The sequence below is a fragment of the Arvicanthis niloticus genome, chromosome 2 (genome assembly GCF_011762505.2).
Source record: "Arvicanthis niloticus isolate mArvNil1 chromosome 2, mArvNil1.pat.X, whole genome shotgun sequence".
In the NCBI taxonomy this organism is placed as follows: Eukaryota; Metazoa; Chordata; class Mammalia; order Rodentia; family Muridae; genus Arvicanthis; species Arvicanthis niloticus.
In genome coordinates this window covers 134,257,357-134,275,103 of record NC_047659.1, presented here as the reverse complement: position 1 = coordinate 134,275,103, position 17,747 = coordinate 134,257,357, and the positions used below count along the sequence as shown (strand labels likewise).

At 52.9% G+C, this 17,747-nt stretch overlaps 1 protein-coding gene across 2 annotated transcripts in view; it reads left to right on the top strand.

The window, feature by feature from the left end:
- The window catches only part of Cdh22 (cadherin 22), a 122,328-nt gene extending 105,760 nt beyond the window's left edge, over positions 1–16,568 (top strand). Inside the window, exons 9-12 of one of the 2 annotated variants that reach the window (XM_034496395.2) lie at positions 4,561–4,682; positions 4,774–4,891; positions 11,564–11,815; positions 15,383–16,568. In XM_034496395.2, the coding sequence (XP_034352286.1) occupies positions 4,561–4,682; positions 4,774–4,891; positions 11,564–11,815; positions 15,383–15,918 (1,028 nt within the window). In that variant the 3' untranslated portion in view covers positions 15,919–16,568. Of the gene's footprint in view, positions 1–4,560; positions 4,683–4,773; positions 4,892–11,563; positions 11,816–13,596; positions 14,915–15,382 lie in introns of those variants that run through there. The other variant, XM_076930231.1, reaches the window with a different exon arrangement.
- Positions 16,569–17,747: the final 1,179 nt, after the last annotated feature.

The window sequence follows — 17,747 nt, the reverse complement described above, 5'->3', positions numbered from 1 at the left end:
TCCCTGGCCCTAGCTCTCTTTATGAGCCCAGAGCCTTCCTTCCCAGCCTCTTCCAACCCCTGGGGCTCCACCTGCCACCTCCCCAGATGCTCTGTGAGCCAACAGACGAAGGAAGCACCAGGCCAGAGCACGTTTAATTTTAATTTAGGAATCGGTTAGGGCTGCAGGCCTGCTCAGCTCTGGGCTGTCAATCAACCTTCCTCAAGGCTGCATCAATTAGTTTAAAAATATTGAATGTAATTTTGCCTGACACAACATATTGCAGCTACTGCAAAATATAATTTATTTTAGAAGAAGAAATAATTAAACTAATTTGCATGTCAGTCAGCTGAACTGAGATGGCAATGGGGGAGGGCCAGAGGGGAAGACCTGGCCCCAGAGGGGGCACCTGCTGCTGGGCACTGGGTGAGGTCTCCTGTGCCCAGGGTCTGTGCAACTGCCAGTGGATTGACAAAGACCCAGGCAGCAGGAGGGCCAGGCATTGTTTCTGGACCACACACTTTTAGAGTTCAGAGGCTCAGGTACAACTCCAAGGATGTTTCTGCCCCTCCCCTCAGTTTCTCATCCACAAAAAAGGTTTGACGTCACCTTTTCCTGGGCTGCGTGGAGACCCATGTGAGGTCACAGACAGGAGAGAATGCTGTAAACTGGACAGGGGTCAAGGTTCAGCAATGCTTGGTGCTGTGACAGACCCCTGGAAGGTGGGTCTCACTGTCATTAGTGATTATGAGGGACACAACCCAACCAGGCAAGGCAGGAAGGTGCCAGAGGTCTGCCAATCACCCCAAGACAACATTTGTAAGCTGGGTGTGTGACGAACCTCCCTGGACAAAGCCAGCCTTCAGAATTGGGATTTTTTTTTTTAAGGTTTATTTATTTTATTTACATGAATAGACAGTAGCTGTCTTCACACACACCAGAAGAGGGCAATGGATCTCATTCTGGATGGTTGTAAGCCACCATGTGGTTGCTGGGAATTGAACTCAGGACCTCTTAACCAGTCAGTGCTCTTAACCTTTGAGCCATCTCTCCAGCCCTGTACTGGCATTTTTTTTTTAAGGCTTCCCAGGTGGCTTTCTGAGGATAAGTGTCCAAGCCAGCTGGACAATCAAGTGGGACCCCCAGACCCTGTGGAGAGGACTGACATGCGTGAGAAAATAAAGAGACACAGCAAGTCAAGAAGTCTGATCAAGCTGGCAAGGATTGTATTGTTCACACAGGTCATATACTCTGAAAACAGGATATGGGGAGGGGTAGGAAAGGAAAGAGGGCTTTGCAGGCGGAGGAAGCGAGCTGCGGCTGTGGGGTCTGACTAGCTTGTACCTGTTGTTCTCACAAAGCCTTGCCATTACCAGGGGTTCTAAAAACATCTATCTAGCAGGATGCTGGCTAAATCTAAAGATCAAGATGAAGGGCTACCAGGGTGGGTTGCTATGAGGCCTTGTTTGAAGCTCTGAGAACTGAAAATACAGCAAGTAAATCATGGAAAGTAAACAGAAAGAAGAATAGTAGATAGGAGAGCCAAGGGTGGGTGTTTGCCAAGAGTAGGGCCTTGCCATGGCTTCCCACAGATAAGAAGCATTGCCTAATGTTGAGGGCACAGGGGATCAGTCAGGAGCAATGGTAGTTGCAGGCCAGTCCCGAATCCTTGGGGCAAACACTACAACCTTGGGCAACTTGGAGGCACACCCTTTAACTCAGTGTCCTCAGATGTCCAGCTCTTAGATCTGAGACCCTTACTCAGGCAAACAGACTCAGTAAGTGACCCATGTGGGACACGTTGGAAGGGAGGCCAGGAAGGCCCAGGTGTGACACAGCAGTGGTGTGACAACAGGGTCACCTGGTAATAGAACATGGGTAGAGGGTGACTGCCCTTCATGAGAGTGCTGTCAAGCGTCCAGGTCTTCTCCACCTCTCCTCTAGCCCCACACCCCTCCCTACTACAGAGGAGGCTGGCAGGGAGGACGCTCAGGCCTTCACTAGCCCCCGTGATCAGTGATCAGCTGACAGACAGACAACTGCCTGCTTCCTTCCCCCCCTGTTTTTTAGAAATACCCCATCTGTCTGTGGAGGTTCTTTGGCAATGTGCTCTTAAAAATAACAGCTCACTCGGCATCCCCAGTCACGATTCCCCGCCCTTGGTCCCAGAAGAACCCCTCTAATTGCTGAGGTGGCAGATCTGGGTAAACTGAGGAGATAACATGCTCTCCGCTGAGGAGAACTCCAGAGAGGGGTCAGCAGTGCTAATGAAGGACTACCTCCTCCTCCCCCTCTTCTTCCCCTCTCCCTCCTCCTCCCTTTCCCCTTCTCCTCCCCCCCCCCTCCTCTCCCTGGCTCCCCAGAGGTGGCTCCCCTGCCCTTCCCACCTCCAGTTCTATCAGCTCTCTAGCAGCTGCAGTCAGCATCCATCAGCCTCTGAGTTCAGAGGAGACAGCAGATGGGTCCCCTTTCTCCCAAACATGGGGTGCACGGCTGCCGGGGAACTCCCAGACTGCCCCCAAAATAGCTCCCTGTCAACCCAGCTGGAGATTCCCGTTATCCAAGCATCTTCTTGAAAGTGGGGTGCCATTTCCAGTCCTGAGGGATGCACCTGCAGGGAGGGGCAGGTAGACGAGGTCAGTAGTGAGTGTACTAGGTGAGGTTAAAGTGGCAGGACACTCTGGGAGGGAAGCTAGGGGGACCAGAGGTCAGGGAACTGATCCAAGAGGCCAGGCTGAGGCACTCAATTCTCAGGTGTCAGATTACTTGCTAGATACCTGTGTACCAGTCTTCTGTGCTGGGTACACAGTTCCAAGCAGTTGAGAGACATTAACTCTTAACCAATCTGTTCTGCAAGCAAGCAAGAAAACTGAAGCTCAAAGACACTCAGTTGAGATCACAAAGCCCCTATTTGGCAGAGGTGGGCTTGGTCTTAACCGCCATCTCATGTCCAGCACTTTCCAGGGATAGAAACTGAAATCAGGGTCTTGCCCAAGCCCAAGTTCTAGGTTAGGGTTGGTTTTAGTCATGCCTGAAATCCAGGCCTCTTCACAATCCCTCTGGCTTCACATATCTGCCCAACTGTGAAGGGCAAGCTATTCTATACCTTATGCTGGAGACCTAGAGCTAAGTAGACAGTGCCTTGAGTTTATGGGCATCCTGCTTTGCTGGCCAAATTTGCCTCCTTGGACTCATCTGGCCTTGAAGGATTAAGTGTGCTGAGAGCAGTAGTTTAGGGGTTCAGTCACCAGCTGACCCATGGTCTAAACACACCCACATGTTTTAGTTCTTTGCAGTGGGGGAACACGAATTGTAGTAACCCACTGGATCCACGAGGGCAGCTGAAATGGACAAGTGGGCTCCAGGACATTCAGTAACCTCTAGGGGGCAGGGCAGACAGTGATGGAGGTGGCACAGTGTCGGAGGCAGGGGCTTATCTGAAAGTACCGCTGGTGATTATGGTGGAGGAGACAGTAGTGATAACTGGTTGGTCGTGGCCATGGCTACGCTGGTGATGGTATTAGTGCAAGAGTTGGAAGAGGTTAGGATAATGGAGGTGGTGGGGGGCGGTGGTCATGAGGGTGATGGGGATGATGAGGGTGGAGCTAACGGAGGTGGTGATGGTGATCTGCAGGGATGATGGCAGCAGTGGTGGGGGTGCTTCTGTGCGTTACATACTAGGGTTAGGGAAGACAGTGTTGCTGGTCGTCATGGCGATGGCTTAGCAGTGATGGTGGCAACAGTAAAAATTGTAATGATGCAGATTGTGATGGTGCTCCTGGTGGTGACGGTGTTGGTGATGGTGATGGGGATGGGTGAGGTGTTGGTGATGGTGATGGTGCTGGTGCTCCTGGTGGTGACGGAGTTGGTGGTAGGTGTTAATGATGGTGTTGGTGATGGTGGTGGTTTTGGTGATGGTGTTGGTGATGGTGTTGGTGATGGTGGTGGTATTGGTGATGGTGTTGGTGTTGGTGATGGTGTTGGTGCTGGTGGTAGTATTGGTGATGGTGTTGGTGATAGTGTTGGTGATAGTGTTGGTGATGGTGGTGGTATTGGTGATGGTGTTGGTGATGGTGCTGGTGCTGGTGCTCCTGGTGGTGACGGTGTGGGTGGTGGATGAAATGATGGTGACGGTGCTGGTGATGGTGTTGGTGATGGGTGGTACTGTTGTTTGTAGCCCAGGAGGTTACGGTGGCCTTGGCAATGCAGTTGATGCTAGTATTAATGATGGGGATGGTGGATCTGGTGAAGACTGTGGTGGAGATGGAGAGGAGAATGATAAAGATGGTGATCGTGATGGCAGAGATGGAACGGCAAGAGCACAGTCGGTCGTGGAGATGGAAGAGAGGGTGTGGTGGCGATAGACATGTCAGAGAAATGAATGCGATGGGACAGGAATGGTGGATGTGAGGATGGCGGAGAGTGGAGGTATTTAATTGTGTCCCCAGCCCTGGTCTTTGTGCCCATGTGGATAACCCACAGTGTCTGTCAGTGTGGCCCCACCATCTAATCTCCTAGCAGTAGGTGGGTTGTCTGGTCTCACCCCTAAAGCTCTCATTCTCCTCCCCACTCTTCCTGCAGACAATCATGCTCAGCTATCTCGGGCATCCCTACGGATCCGAATCCTGGATGTGAACGACAATCCCCCAGAGCTGGCTACACCCTATGAGGCAGCTGTCTGTGAAGATGCCAAGCCAGGCCAGGTACCCATGGGCACTGGGGACCAGAGATGCTGTCACGAGAGATCTCCCCCACTCCACCTCATTGTGTACACTGCTTCTCCTCACCCTACAGCTCATCCAAACCATCAGCGTGGTGGACAGAGACGAACCCCAGGGTGGCCACCGCTTCTATTTCCGCCTGGTACCAGAAGCTCCCAGCAACCCCCATTTCTCTCTGCTGGACATCGAAGGTGAGCCTCCAGTGAGCCACCATTCCCAGGGCGTGTGAGGGAGGAGGCTGGCTCATTGTCTTCCTCCTCTGGTCTCCGTGTAGAAACTAAGACTCCCAGAGAGCCAGAGCTGGGTCTAATGTTACAGCGTGTGAGCCAGACCAGGGCTGACACCCAACCACTGGCCAAGCCCTAAGGAACCAGGGCATGAATTTTCAGACTGAGGGGACACATCCAAAAGGTAGGCAATGGCAGTTGGAAAGATCCTGGAAGGGCATCCAGAGGAGCAGTTGGGTGGACAGTAGAGAACAGTCCCCAAGCCAAGTGACAGAGGAAGGCAGCATTGAACACATACTCCGACCCATGGTTCAAACGTATCTCCAACTCAAGTCCCTTGTGGCATCCTCACATCCACAATGGAGGGCGGTGTTCCCCATTGTAATTGTCTTAGAAGGAGAAGGCCTGTCCCAGAGTTCTGCAGGTCCTCCAAAGTCTATGCCTATTGAACCAGTTGGGTTCAGTTCACATGTTCACGTGGAAGTGTCATACCCACACCCAGGGTACACACAGGCGTATGAGCACACACATGCACGCACATGCGCGCGCACGCACACACACACACGCGCGCGCGCACACACACAGGTCTCTGTATAATATAGATGTTCCTTTAGTCCCCTCTGCAAAAGCAAACTGCCCACCTGTCTGATCTGAGTACTCCATGATACTCCACTCCGCAGACCCCACCCCCGAGGGGGTGCATGGGGATGAAGTCAACACTGGAACTTTAAAAACAGAGCTGAGGGAGGCTGGTGTGGATGGACAGGAGTGAGGACCCCAAGAGGCACCCCAGGCTCAGGGACAGACTCTCCATGACTTCATGGCAACTACCTGCCCATATCTAACCCTGAGTTTCATTGTCTCAAAGAGGGGCAGATACAGTAGTCAGGCACCCCAGAGGGAAGAGGGTTACTGGGGTACACTGCAGACCTTACACTCTCCCCTTCTACTTTTAGTCTCCTAAGTTCCATTAAGACACAATCCCTGTGAGGCAGGCTCTGCTCTGGGCCCTGGGAATTCAGTGACAGGGGGGAGAGAATCCTCACCCCTGCGGGGTTCATATTCTATTGATGCAAGACAGAAGTTAAACAAATCAATAATATATCTGGCATAATGAGTGTCCAGGGAGGAGGGACTAATACAGCCTTGTTCCTCACAAGCCTGAGCCCCGTTCTGCTCATTGTAAGCCTTTGGGTGCCAAGAGCAGAGCTGGCACCTTGTAGGTATTCAACAAAACTTGTAGCATGAAGGTAAAACCGAAAGGAAGTCTGGGAGGGCCTCCTTGGAGGGAGCCACAGTGAGGAGGCAGTGAAATGGGTGGGGAGATGGCTCAGCCGGTAAAGTGCCTGCCATGGAAGCTTGAGGACCTGAGTTCAAATCCCTAGCACCCGGGTAAGCTGGGCACAGTAACATGTATCTGTTATAACCCTGTCAGTGAGAGGTAAGGACAGTGGGGATCCCGGGGGCTTGCTGTCAGCCAGCCTAGTCTAATCAGTGAGTTCTAGTCCAACAAGACCCTGTCTCAAAAATTAAGATGGAAAATGACAGAGGAGGACACCCGCCGATGACCTCTGGCCTCTCACACACAGTACACCGCACGTGGGTGCTCAAACGAGTATACATCGCACACACAGATATTCACATTCACACAAATAAATAAAGACTAAAAGCAACCGGGAGGGAGCCAAGCAGATCACCACAGTGACAACAGACTGGTGACAGTTTCGAACAGACGGAAAACAGGATGGAAAGCGATCAGTCAAGAGGCATGGGGGGCGGGGGGGAAGGGCAGACCACGACGGTCTTCTGATTCTTTCTTCTGATTCTGGAGCAGTGTCAGACCCTGCCCCCTACACGGAGAAGATTAAGAGCCTTTACCAGCCAGTGCCTCTACCCTGACAATTGATTCCCAAAGGATAGTGACCACAACTAGACCCGACCCTGGACACCCCCCCTCCCATCCCCCCCCCCCCCCCGTGTCTGGCATTAGCCCCTCCCCTGAGGGCGGGGCATGGCTATGAGAAAGGCTAAGGCTGTGGGAGGAGCCAGGGCTCAGAGCCACGGCTATTTAAATCTTTTTGGAAGTAATTCAATAATCAATACAACTCAGCCCACACATCCCTCCCTTGGTATCCTGAGCTGGTGCCCGGGAACTCTGTCAGCCCTGTTCCTGCCTCTCCAAGTTCAAGGGTCTCCCCAACCCCAGGGCTTGGGGTTCTACCCCTCCCCCGCTGTTTTTCCTAGTTTGGGGGCCTCTTGAGCTCCCTTCTGGGATGACCCTCTAGTGTAAGCTTTGGGGAAAGGGTACCCTTAGCCTGCTGAGGTTAGAGCAGACATGGAAGGTCTTCCCCTCCAGTCCTCGGCCCCTTCCTTCCATGTGCCAACCCCCTACCTCCTTGCCGCATAAATATCTTAGGTGGCAAGCGGCTACCCCAACCCATCTGCTTCTTTGTACAAATGTGTAGCCAGTTTGGAAATGTGATTTATAAATATTGCCTTTGCAGCCAGGGATTGACGCTGATGGATGTCGGGCCAGATGGATGGATGCTACTCCCGGGCGCGGGTCCCACATAGAAGGGTGGGGCAGGCTGGGGGTGGTCAGTGGATTCCCAGAGGAAGGCAGCTGAATGGGGTCAGGATGATACCCAAGGAATCCCCTTCCACTGGGTAGAGTGTGGCAGGGCCCTGAGTGTTTAGAACATCTGGCTGCATAGTGGGAGACAGCATCCCTGAGACAGCATCTCTGTCTTGCTTGGCAATTGGAGGCTGGGCTGAGGCCAGGCACTCATTTCTCAAATCTGTCTACTTCTCTCTGCTGCTACTAGTGCTATTGTCTCGCACACAACACACCAGCGCTTCCGACCTGTAGCCCATGTCAGTGCCCGTATTTTCCTTTATAAGTGTCCTTGGCTACCGGGCAGGTTCAAGCCAGGCTAGAAACTACGCCTATCTTATTTACAACCATGTCTCTGGGGGCTAGAATAATCCTGACAGATAGACAGTGCTCAGTTCAGATGTGCTATGGAATGAATGGGTGATGTATCACTGGGTCACTTCTTGGTTTAAAGCCCACGAATCAACGGCCTCCTGTCACTTTTCAGAAAATAGTTCCTTACAAAACCTGTCCCACTAAACTTCCCAGGGTGGGCTTCTGTCTCCCTCCAGCCACAGGCTGTGCCCCCAACCTCAGCGGCGGCACATGGCCATGTTCATTTCCTGGACTTGCCTATCATGTCTCCCTGATCTCCTGAGCAGCGTCTGGCCCTGTTAATCGGTCTTCCCACACTGTCCCTTCCCAGCGCCCCCACGGTTTGTAATCCTAGACAGAGCTGTGGACTCTTTCAATTGGTGTTTGTTCCTCACATTAGAATCTGAGCTCTGATCCAGGCAAGCACCAATTTAGCTCTCTATTGTTTCCCCTCAGCAGCCAGCAGGCAGCAGCTAATGAAGAGCTTCCAAAGGAAGAGAGGGGAAGGGGATGAAGGAAGGGAGGGAAGGCAATGGATTGGTAGATGGAAAGAGAAGGATGAATGAATGGGTCCAGGGTGGTGGGGGGAAGGAGGACACATGGATGGGTGGACAGGTAAGGATGAAGAGTGGATGGGCAGACGGAATATAGAGGATGGGTGTATTGATGAACAGTGGGTGGGTGAGTGCTGGAGGGCAGACAGGTGACAGACGGATGGACGGGAGGGAGATGGGGAGTAGGCGGAGGATAACGGGATGGATGCCACAAGGCTGAAAAACAGATGGGTACATACATGTACGGATGGAGGGTGATGTATGTGTGTATGAGTGGATGGATGACGGGAAGTCGATGGATGGGTGGGTGAAGACTAGAGAATGGATGGACAGACAGATCCGTGGGTGAATGGTAGAAGGTAGATTGATGGAGGCTGGGCAGGTGATGAAAAGGTGTGTCTCCATGACAGCTAGAGACTGGATGGGTAGATGAGAGATGATGGAGGGTGGATGAATTGATGGATGGGTCTGTAGGTGGGTGATAGTGGATGAACGAATCGATGAAAGATGGGTGGATAGACAGACGGACAGACAGATGGATGGACAACGAAGAAACTAGTCATTACTTTTTATTTTAAAGTCTACGTGCGTGTGTGTGTGTGTGTGTGCATGTATGTGCATGCGTGTGAGTGAAAGAGTGTGCACGTGCACACATGCGCACATAAGTGCAAGTGCTGGTGGAGGCCAGAGGCATGAGATCTCCTGGAGCTGGAGTTACAGGCAGTTGCGAGCTACCTAATATGGATGCCTGGATCTCCTGTCCTCTATAAGAGCAATGTATGTACTGCTAACAGCTGGGCCATCTCTCCAGCCCCATAGTCACTCCTGTAAACGTTTTTAAGATCACACTCATTCATTTTGGGTCTAGAGTAGGGTGGGGGTACGTGCAACAGGATAACTTGTATGAGTTGGTCCTCTCCTTCCACCACGTGGGGCCTAGGGTCAGGCCATCAGCCTCAGTGTGAACCTCTTCAAACTGCTGAGCCACCAGGCCAGTCACACGGGTCACTTCTTGCTGAGCCTCAGTTTCCACACACACAACGGGAAGCCCTGCTCAACCACGGTTAGGAGAGCTAAATGCGGCAGTGTGTTTCAAATGCCCACAGGCTGATGTACAAGCAGCATCTAGCGATACTGATGCAGCCTCGCCCCACGCCCCCTTCCCTTCTTTCCCCCTGCACTTGAGCCTTCTTTCTTCTCTGGCAGGAAGCAGTATTCTCTTAGCCTGGGCTGCCTCAACTTTTAACAGAAGGCCCCAGAAAACAAGCCAGAGCTGAAGATGCTGACCCATGTCTGCCACTTAGCCCAAGAGTCGTGGTCCCTTCCAACCGTGTTCCTTGAGACTGGCAAAGGGCCAGGCTCCAGCTGGCCCGTGATGGAGAAACAGGCATCTTGCATGGACCCCAGGCATCACAACGGGGCGTGGCAGCCATAAATCCCCTCCTTCCCAGAGAGTAGAGAAAGGAGGCCATGGAGCAGAGAGGATATCTAGCTGGAACGTGACGGATGAGGAATTTGCCCAGGCAAGAAGGCAGAGACGGCGTCCTAGATAGTGGGGACTTGCAGAAGCAAGGCAGAGGCATCCAGACAGGGAGCAGGTGTGGGGTGCTGCACGTGGGGGAACTATTAACCAGCATTTATGAGGATCTGCTGTGTGCTGGGAACGATCCTATTCCATCTTCTCTGCTAGGTGAGACCCTGGCTCTGTTTGCTGATGAGGAGCTAGTTCCCTGGGCACACAGCGTTGCTAACATTTGCATGGAAATGTTCAAACGTGTTTAACGGTGGGCTCAGTAAGACACTGAACCTTGTTTGTCGGTCACCTCATGGGCCAGCCTGTCACATCTGATCTCCACTGACCTCCTCCGTGTGTCCAAGGTCATGGGTCTGTCTTTCCAGGGGCTCCTTCCCCATCTTGTGTCCATAGTGAGGAAAACCGGAATTAGGAAACTGTTGGGAAGCAGGGACTATTGAGAAAGGTGTCAGGGGAGAGACAGGCTTCATCCTGGGCTAGGGTTTCCTTACAAACTAGCACCAGGAAGCTCTTGTTGGCCTCTCCACACAGACATATGTTTCCTTGAGAGCTCCCTGGGCCCCATCTACAAAGCTGGGAAGGGGGACTCTGGGCTCCAAACGTCTCAGGTGAGAACCCACACTGAAGGCCAGGGTAAGGAGAGCTGGGTCTGGCAGGCAGGCAGAGAAGCAGCAGCAGAGACGGAGCGTCTGTCCCGGGACTCTGAGCCCTTCAGATCCCCACACTGTGCAGGACTGAGGAGTGCCCCCAGAAGGCAAGGGTCAATGCTTCCCGACGGATGTGGAGGAGGTAAGAAGAGGAGAGGAAGTCATGTGATCCAAGGCTCAGCCTATGCTGCAGGGCCAGAGCTCTGGGCTTTGCCTGGTCTGCAGCAGGCTAAGACTGGACAATAGCCACCGTTGCCCCTCTCTCTGACTGTCTACTCACAAAGGAAAACCTTGCAAAGGGAAAGTCTGATGATGAAGGCTGCATCCCTACCCCGGAAGCTCAGCTTCTTAGTGAGAAACCCCTGAGCTCCAGAACTTATAACTAACATGGAGGGCAGAAAGACCCCTCAGCCACAGGCACACGCCAGCCAGTGTTTCCAGCCACCTCTGATGACCTTGGATTTGTCAAGGTCCAGCAAACCACAACCAAGGACCACAGGACTCCCCACAGTAGAGTGTATTGGAAATGGGAGGAGAATCTGGAACAAAGCAACTGTTGAGATCAATGGGGAAAAAAAAATTGCCATAGCCACGGCCGGGACATTGGTCCAGCAGGGGATGAAATCTGGGATTAGCTGGGGACAGTACCTTGGCACAGCTGGAAGCAAAGAAATCTTAGGACTGCCGAAAACACATTTAAGGCAGCTGGGAACCTAGTGCAGGGACGGCTGAGGACACCCGTGGGCTCTGTGAGCTACGGGATCTTCAGCAGCTGAGGCAGACGTGGGAGAGATGAGGAGACAGATGTGTGTATCCTTGGAGAGGCATCAATTTGGGGTGGGAAGAGGCAAATCTCAAGGTGGGATCAGGATGCGGCTGGACCAGGCTCTGACCCCAGCCTCAAGTCACACGCTGTCCACTTCTCCGGAGTAGATAACACAGCTGCGGTGCACACACAGCATGTGGGCTTCAACCGGCAAGAGCAGGATGTGTTCCTCCTGCCCATCCTTGTCGTGGACAGCGGGCCACCCACACTGAGCAGCACGGGCACCCTCACCATCCGCATCTGCGGCTGTGACAGCTCCGGTACCATCCAGTCCTGCAACACCACCGCCTTTGTCATGGCTGCCTCCCTCAGCCCCGGCGCACTTATCGCTCTGTTGGTCTGTGTCCTCATCCTGGTCGGTGAGTCCAAGAGCCCCCTGCCCCATGAATGGACCCTGGTATCCTGCCAGGATAGAGCACATCCTGGGAGAGGAGCCTCAGTTTCTCCTACATACAGATGGGCTAGCTAGATACAACTCTAACCTTTACCTGCAGTTCCTGTGGAAAATCTCTGAAGTGAGGATGGTGGCCTGTTTGGGACAGTTTATACAGCGTCCCCCCACACAGCCCAAGACTTCACATGTTTAAAATCACATGTATAGCCTGGGCTGGTGGCTTATTCCTGTAATCTCAGCAACTTAGAAAGCTGAGGCAGGAGGATTGTTGCAAGTGAGAGGCTAGCCTGGGCTATGTAGTAAATTCCAGACTAGCCTGGACTATAGAATGATACCCCTTAAAAAGAAATACGGAGCTGGAGGTATGGCCTAATGGGTAGAGTGCTTATCCAGCATGCATGAAGCCCTAGGTTCGATCCTCAGTACTGTATAAACTCGGTGTGGTGGTGTAGGGTTATGATCGCGACACCCCAGAAGTAGAGACAAGAGTATCCAAAGTTACAAGTCATCACTGAGACCTTATATGGGGGTGGGGAGACACACCAAGTGTGTTTTTTAAATTCTCTTGTCTATTGCCCTTTTTTAAATTGTTGTTCTCCATAAAGAGAAGCATGGCTGTGTGGCTGCATGACCAAGTATATCAACCCCTTTCTCAGATGAAGAAACTGAGGCTCACAGAGGTTAAGTGGCTTAGCTAAGATGACCTGGACAGTCTCCTGACATGAAATTAGCTCTCCTTAGTCTCTGTCTCCACCCCTGACTCTGCCACCTGCCATGAAATAAAACTGGGGACAACAACTTAGGACTCCTGGGACAATGTCTTGAGACATTGGGAACAATGGTACCGGACACCATTTGAACCCTAGTGTCCCTGGTGGGAAGAGATGTGAACAGTCTTTGGCTGCTGCCACAGCCACAGCCACCCAAGTGCAGACTGTAGTAGACAGAACAACCAAAGCTAGGGGTTCTCCTGGGACCACGCTCACTAGCCCTGCCCAGCCCCCCACGAGATGACACCCCCGCTTTGTGCTGCCCATCCTCCAGTGACCTGCTACACCCCTTCAGATCCTGCAGAGGCCCCAGGCAGACTCCGCCCATCCAGGAGTACAGCCCCTCCCTTCCCACCACAGTCCACAGCTCAGAAACCCTTTTTTCCAGAGGGTGCACTTTACAGCGGTTTCATTTTCCAAGGCAGTGCAAACAAATTTCTGCCTAATTGCCCACAAACGAAGAAAGTGCACATCAGTGCTCTAAAGGTGACGGGCGGAATCGCTGATCAGGTCTGGCACATCTGTCGCCCGCCGCCTGCCGTCCCTACCATCTGCTCTCGTGGGCATCCCCTCCACAACTCCAGGTCTCCAGCTCCAAATGCCGTCCATCTATCTTCTCTACATCTCTCTTGACACCTTCCTTCCCTCCAGCTGTCCCTCAGGACATGTCCCCAGCCCCCATGTCCCTCCCTGCTGTAAGCTTCCATGTTAGGTCACAATGAGCTCCTACCCTGTGCTGTAGCCCTCACAGCTGGCTCTGCCCACAGGCCTGGTTGGATCTGTCTGGAGCAGCAAGAAACATCTAGTTGCTGCCATGATGCTTGGCAATGTGTCTCTCCACCCATCCATCCATCCATCCATCCATCCATCCATCCAGGAAATCCCTCTCAGGTGCTAGGCTGTTTCCACAATAGGATTTATCACTAAACAAAGGTGTTTTTTTTTTTTTTCTTTAATTCCTTCTTGGGCTTGGCAGTTAAGAACACTGGCTGCTCTTCCAGAAGACCCAAGTTCAATTCCCAGCAGACACAACCATCTGTAGCTCCAGTTGCAGGGGATCTAACTCCTCTTCTGGCCTCCATGGGCATTGGGCACACATGTGACAGAGACATACAGGCAGGCAAAACACCCATACACACAAAATAAAATGAAATTTAAAATTATTATTTATTTCATACATATATACAATGTGTTGTGATTGTGCCCACCTATAGACCCCCAGATCTTCCCTCCGTGTACCTTTCCCACCCTCAGGTCCTCTTTGTGTCTTTATAATAACTCACGGAGTCCCATTAGTGCTGCCTGCAAGTGCATGGGAGTGTGGCCCTACACTGGAGTGTGGTCAGCCCACCAGTGACCACACCCCTGAAGAAAAAAAATGACGCCTCTTCTCTCAGCTTCCACCAATCAGCCAATGGCTTTAGGGTTGAGGGTGGGGCCTTGTTGGCCCCTCTCCTATGCTTATATATTGACTGGCTTGATCCCGGTGGCGGTGCTCTCCACAGCTGCCCTGGGTCTAAGAGCAAGTCTAGGAGCCTGTATTTCCCAGCATCCACGCCCCGTGTCCTCCAGCTCTTATTAGATTCCTCCTTGCCCCCTTTCCATCAAATTGTCTGGGCTTTGATGGACGGAGACGGGGTAGTGGGAAAGGGAAAGATTATTTCAACTTTGAACGTATGGCGTTTGAGGTTCTCTTGGTCAACCAAGGGGACTGGAAATTAAATGTACCTGGATTTCAGGGACCAAAGATGCTGGAGTTGTTGATCGAGGGAAGGTAAAGTCATGTGCAAGCAGGCGAGTGCCAAGGGAGCAAAGGCTAGGAAGGAGTAGGTCCTGGAGACACTGCAAGGGAGCTGAAGAAGCCAGGACAACCTGGCTGGATGACAGAATACAGTGTGAGGGAGGAGGGAGGAGGAGCGGAGAAATGGGAAGTCTCGGAGACAGATGAAGAAAGACAGAAGCACAGAGGGTCGTCATTCATTCACTCCCCCCTCAGTCAGGTCTCCAGGCGACTTCCCATTCATTCATTCATTCATTCACTCCATGCAGCAAGCGCACATCTTTTCCATCCCAGACATCAAGCTAGGGAAATGTTTTCCAGGTCCCAGCAGATATTTACTGGGGTTAACTTGGCAGGACCTGGCCTGTGGTGAGCTGTCCCTCTCTAGTTGAGATGAGAAGTCTCAGAGGCAGATCTAGGACCCACTGAGGACCCGCAGTTGTGAAGAATTCCCTGCAGCTGCTGCTGGTGAAGAGGTCACACTGAGAACCAATGGGATCCTTCGGGGGGGGGGGGCTGGAGTAGGGTCGCCTAGCCAGAGATCTCACAGAGAGAACCCCAAGGGTCCTGGCCTGAGACACTGAATGGGAAGCACGGACTTCCAGAGGGGACAGAGGAGGGGGGGGGACGGAAGAGTTCCATCTTGCTTGCTGCTGGTGCCTTCAATCTTAACAGCGCCTAGAACTGAGGATGGGAACTCAAAGGTTAATTCTGGCCCTCAGATCGGGTGAGAATCCTTAGCCCGGTTCTGCTTCCCAACCCAGTCCCTCTGGCTATTAGCTACAACTTGCATACCTCCTGTGATGAGTAGCTCACCACCTACCATGACTGTCAGCTTAATTCTCACTGTAAGAAACCGCCAACCCAGGGACCCTTCAGGGATGATGACGCTCAGCCGTCAGGTTGGGAGATGGAGGGAGTCCAGGCATCAGCCCTCACTCTGTCTCCCTGTGTCTTCCACCCACCCCCAACCCCCACACAGTGCTGGCTCTGCTGATCCTCACCCTCAGGCGGCACCACAAGAGCCACCTGAGCTCCGATGTGGATGAAGACATGCGGGACAACGTGATCAAATACAACGACGAGGGTGGCGGCGAGCAGGACACCGAGGCCTATGACATGTCAGCGCTGCGGAGCCTCTACGATTTCGGGGAGCTCAAGGGAGGCGACCCGGGCGGGGGCACGGCCAGTTCCCCGCAGGCTGCTTCCTCCTCTGAGCGCCACTCTCTGCCTCGGGGGCCGTCGAGCCCCGAGCCGGACTTCTCCGTGTTCAGGGACTTTATCAGCCGCAAGGTGGCGCTGGCGGACGCGGACCTGTCGGTGCCTCCCTACGACGCCTTCCAGACCTACGCGTTCGAGGGCGCGGGCTCGCCGGCCGCCTCGCTCAGCTCGCTGCACAGCGGCTCGACCGGCTCCGAGCAGGACTTCGCCTTTCTCCGCGCCTGGGGCCCGCGCTTTCGACCGCTGGCCGCGCTCTACGCCGGTCACCGCGGAGACGACGAGGCCCCGGCCTCCTAGCCCCAGCCCGTCCAGTCCGGCAGCGCGGCCCGACGGGAAGGGATCCGCAGGGCCCCCGCTCCGCGACACGCTCCTAGGGGTGCAGCTAGCGGAGGACTCAGGGGTGCGGGGTGATGACCAATGTCAGGAGAAAGGAGGGGGACCCGGCCTGCGTGGATCTAGGGTTGGACAGGACCGCAGAGGGTAAACCCGGCGCTGGGAAAGGACAATGGGAGGAGAAAGCAGAGGAGGGCGCTGCTGCCACGCCCACCCCAAGGCTTTCTGGCATCCAATTAAAGATGAAGGAAGGGCTGTTCATTTACTAAGCACCTACTGTGTGCTGAGAGCTACCAGGAGACCGACTGCATTGTTGGAGAAACTATGAGGTGGAGTCCTGAAGGTGTCAGATGGGAAAGCACCCCCAGAGAAGTGATTGTGACTTGCTCAGGGACACCCAGACAGCAAGTGGTGGAGCCTCCGGCACTGACCCGCTGCCTGGCCTTGGGCACGTCACCTCATTTCTCTGGGCCTCAGTTTCCTCATCTGTCAAATGAGGTTCATAACAGCACCTACCTCGAAGATTTGAGAGGATTAAAAGGGTCCATGTGTCAAGTTGTTGGGCAGTGCCTGGCACACAGTAGGTGTTCAATAAATGCTAGCCTTTGTTACTACCCTTATCCTCGTGGTTACTAGAGGCTGCGTGACTGTGACTGAACTCACTCCCTCACCCCAGGACCAATCTGCCTCCTCCCAACATTTCCAAGGAGAGAAGAACTGGTCCCAGCTGTCAGGCCCCGGTCCTCCTCTGAATGGGAAACACGTGTTCAGCAACTGCAGAATCTTCCTGCCCCTCAGGCTACATCAGAATAAGACCCCTGGCAAGAACGCTAAGACAAGATGAGCCTGGGAGGAGAGGAAAGGGTGTCCACAGTGGTGACATCGTGTCTCTGCTGTGGGAGCCGGAGTCTTTCTCTCTACTGCAGTGGTTTTCAACCTTCCTAATGCTGCGACCCTTTAATACATGTTGTGGTGACCCCCAACCATAAAATTATTTTCGTTGCTACTTCATAACTGTAATTTTGCTACTGTTATGAATCATAGCGTAAATATCTGCTATGCGATCCCTGTAGGGGTTGCGACCCACGGGCTGAAAACTGCTGTTTTATAGACTCCCAACTTAAGACTCTCCTGCACTGGGTATAGATAGTGTCACAGGCCTGTGTGAGCTCAGCACTTGGGAGACTGAGGCAGGAGGATTGCCACGAGTTTGAGGTCTGCTGGGTTAATAGTGAATTGGAGGCCAGTCAGAACTACATGGAAAACAATGTCTCAAAGAAGAAGAAGAAGAAGAAGAAGAAGAAGAAGAAGAAGAAGAAGAAGAAGAAGAAGAAGAAGAAGAAGAAGAAGAAGAAGAAGAAGAAGAAGAAGAAGAAGAAGAAGAAAGAAAGAAAAAAAGAAAAAGACCGAGGGTGGGGGTGTGTAGCTCAGTGAGTAGAGAGTTCACCTGTGATGCACAGAGCCGTGGGTTCCATCCCCAGCACTGCGCAGATGGGCTGTGGTAATCACAGTGCTTAGGAGGGAAAGACAAGAGGATCAGAAGTTCAAAGACACCTTTGGCTACTTCATGAACAGCCTGGGCTACCTGGGAGCCTGTTTATAGGACAATGGCTGTCTTCTGTCTCCCTTCCCAGCCTCTCTGGGATGAATTGGTGATTCCACAGGAGCCTGGCATGAATTCCAGCTCCCGATAGCTGGCCACCACCTCAGTTTGCTTAGCTGTAAAGTGGGTGCTAAAAAAGGGAGTAGTGGGTGCTGAGTCCAATCCCAGTATCTCCCTGGCATGTAGTAAG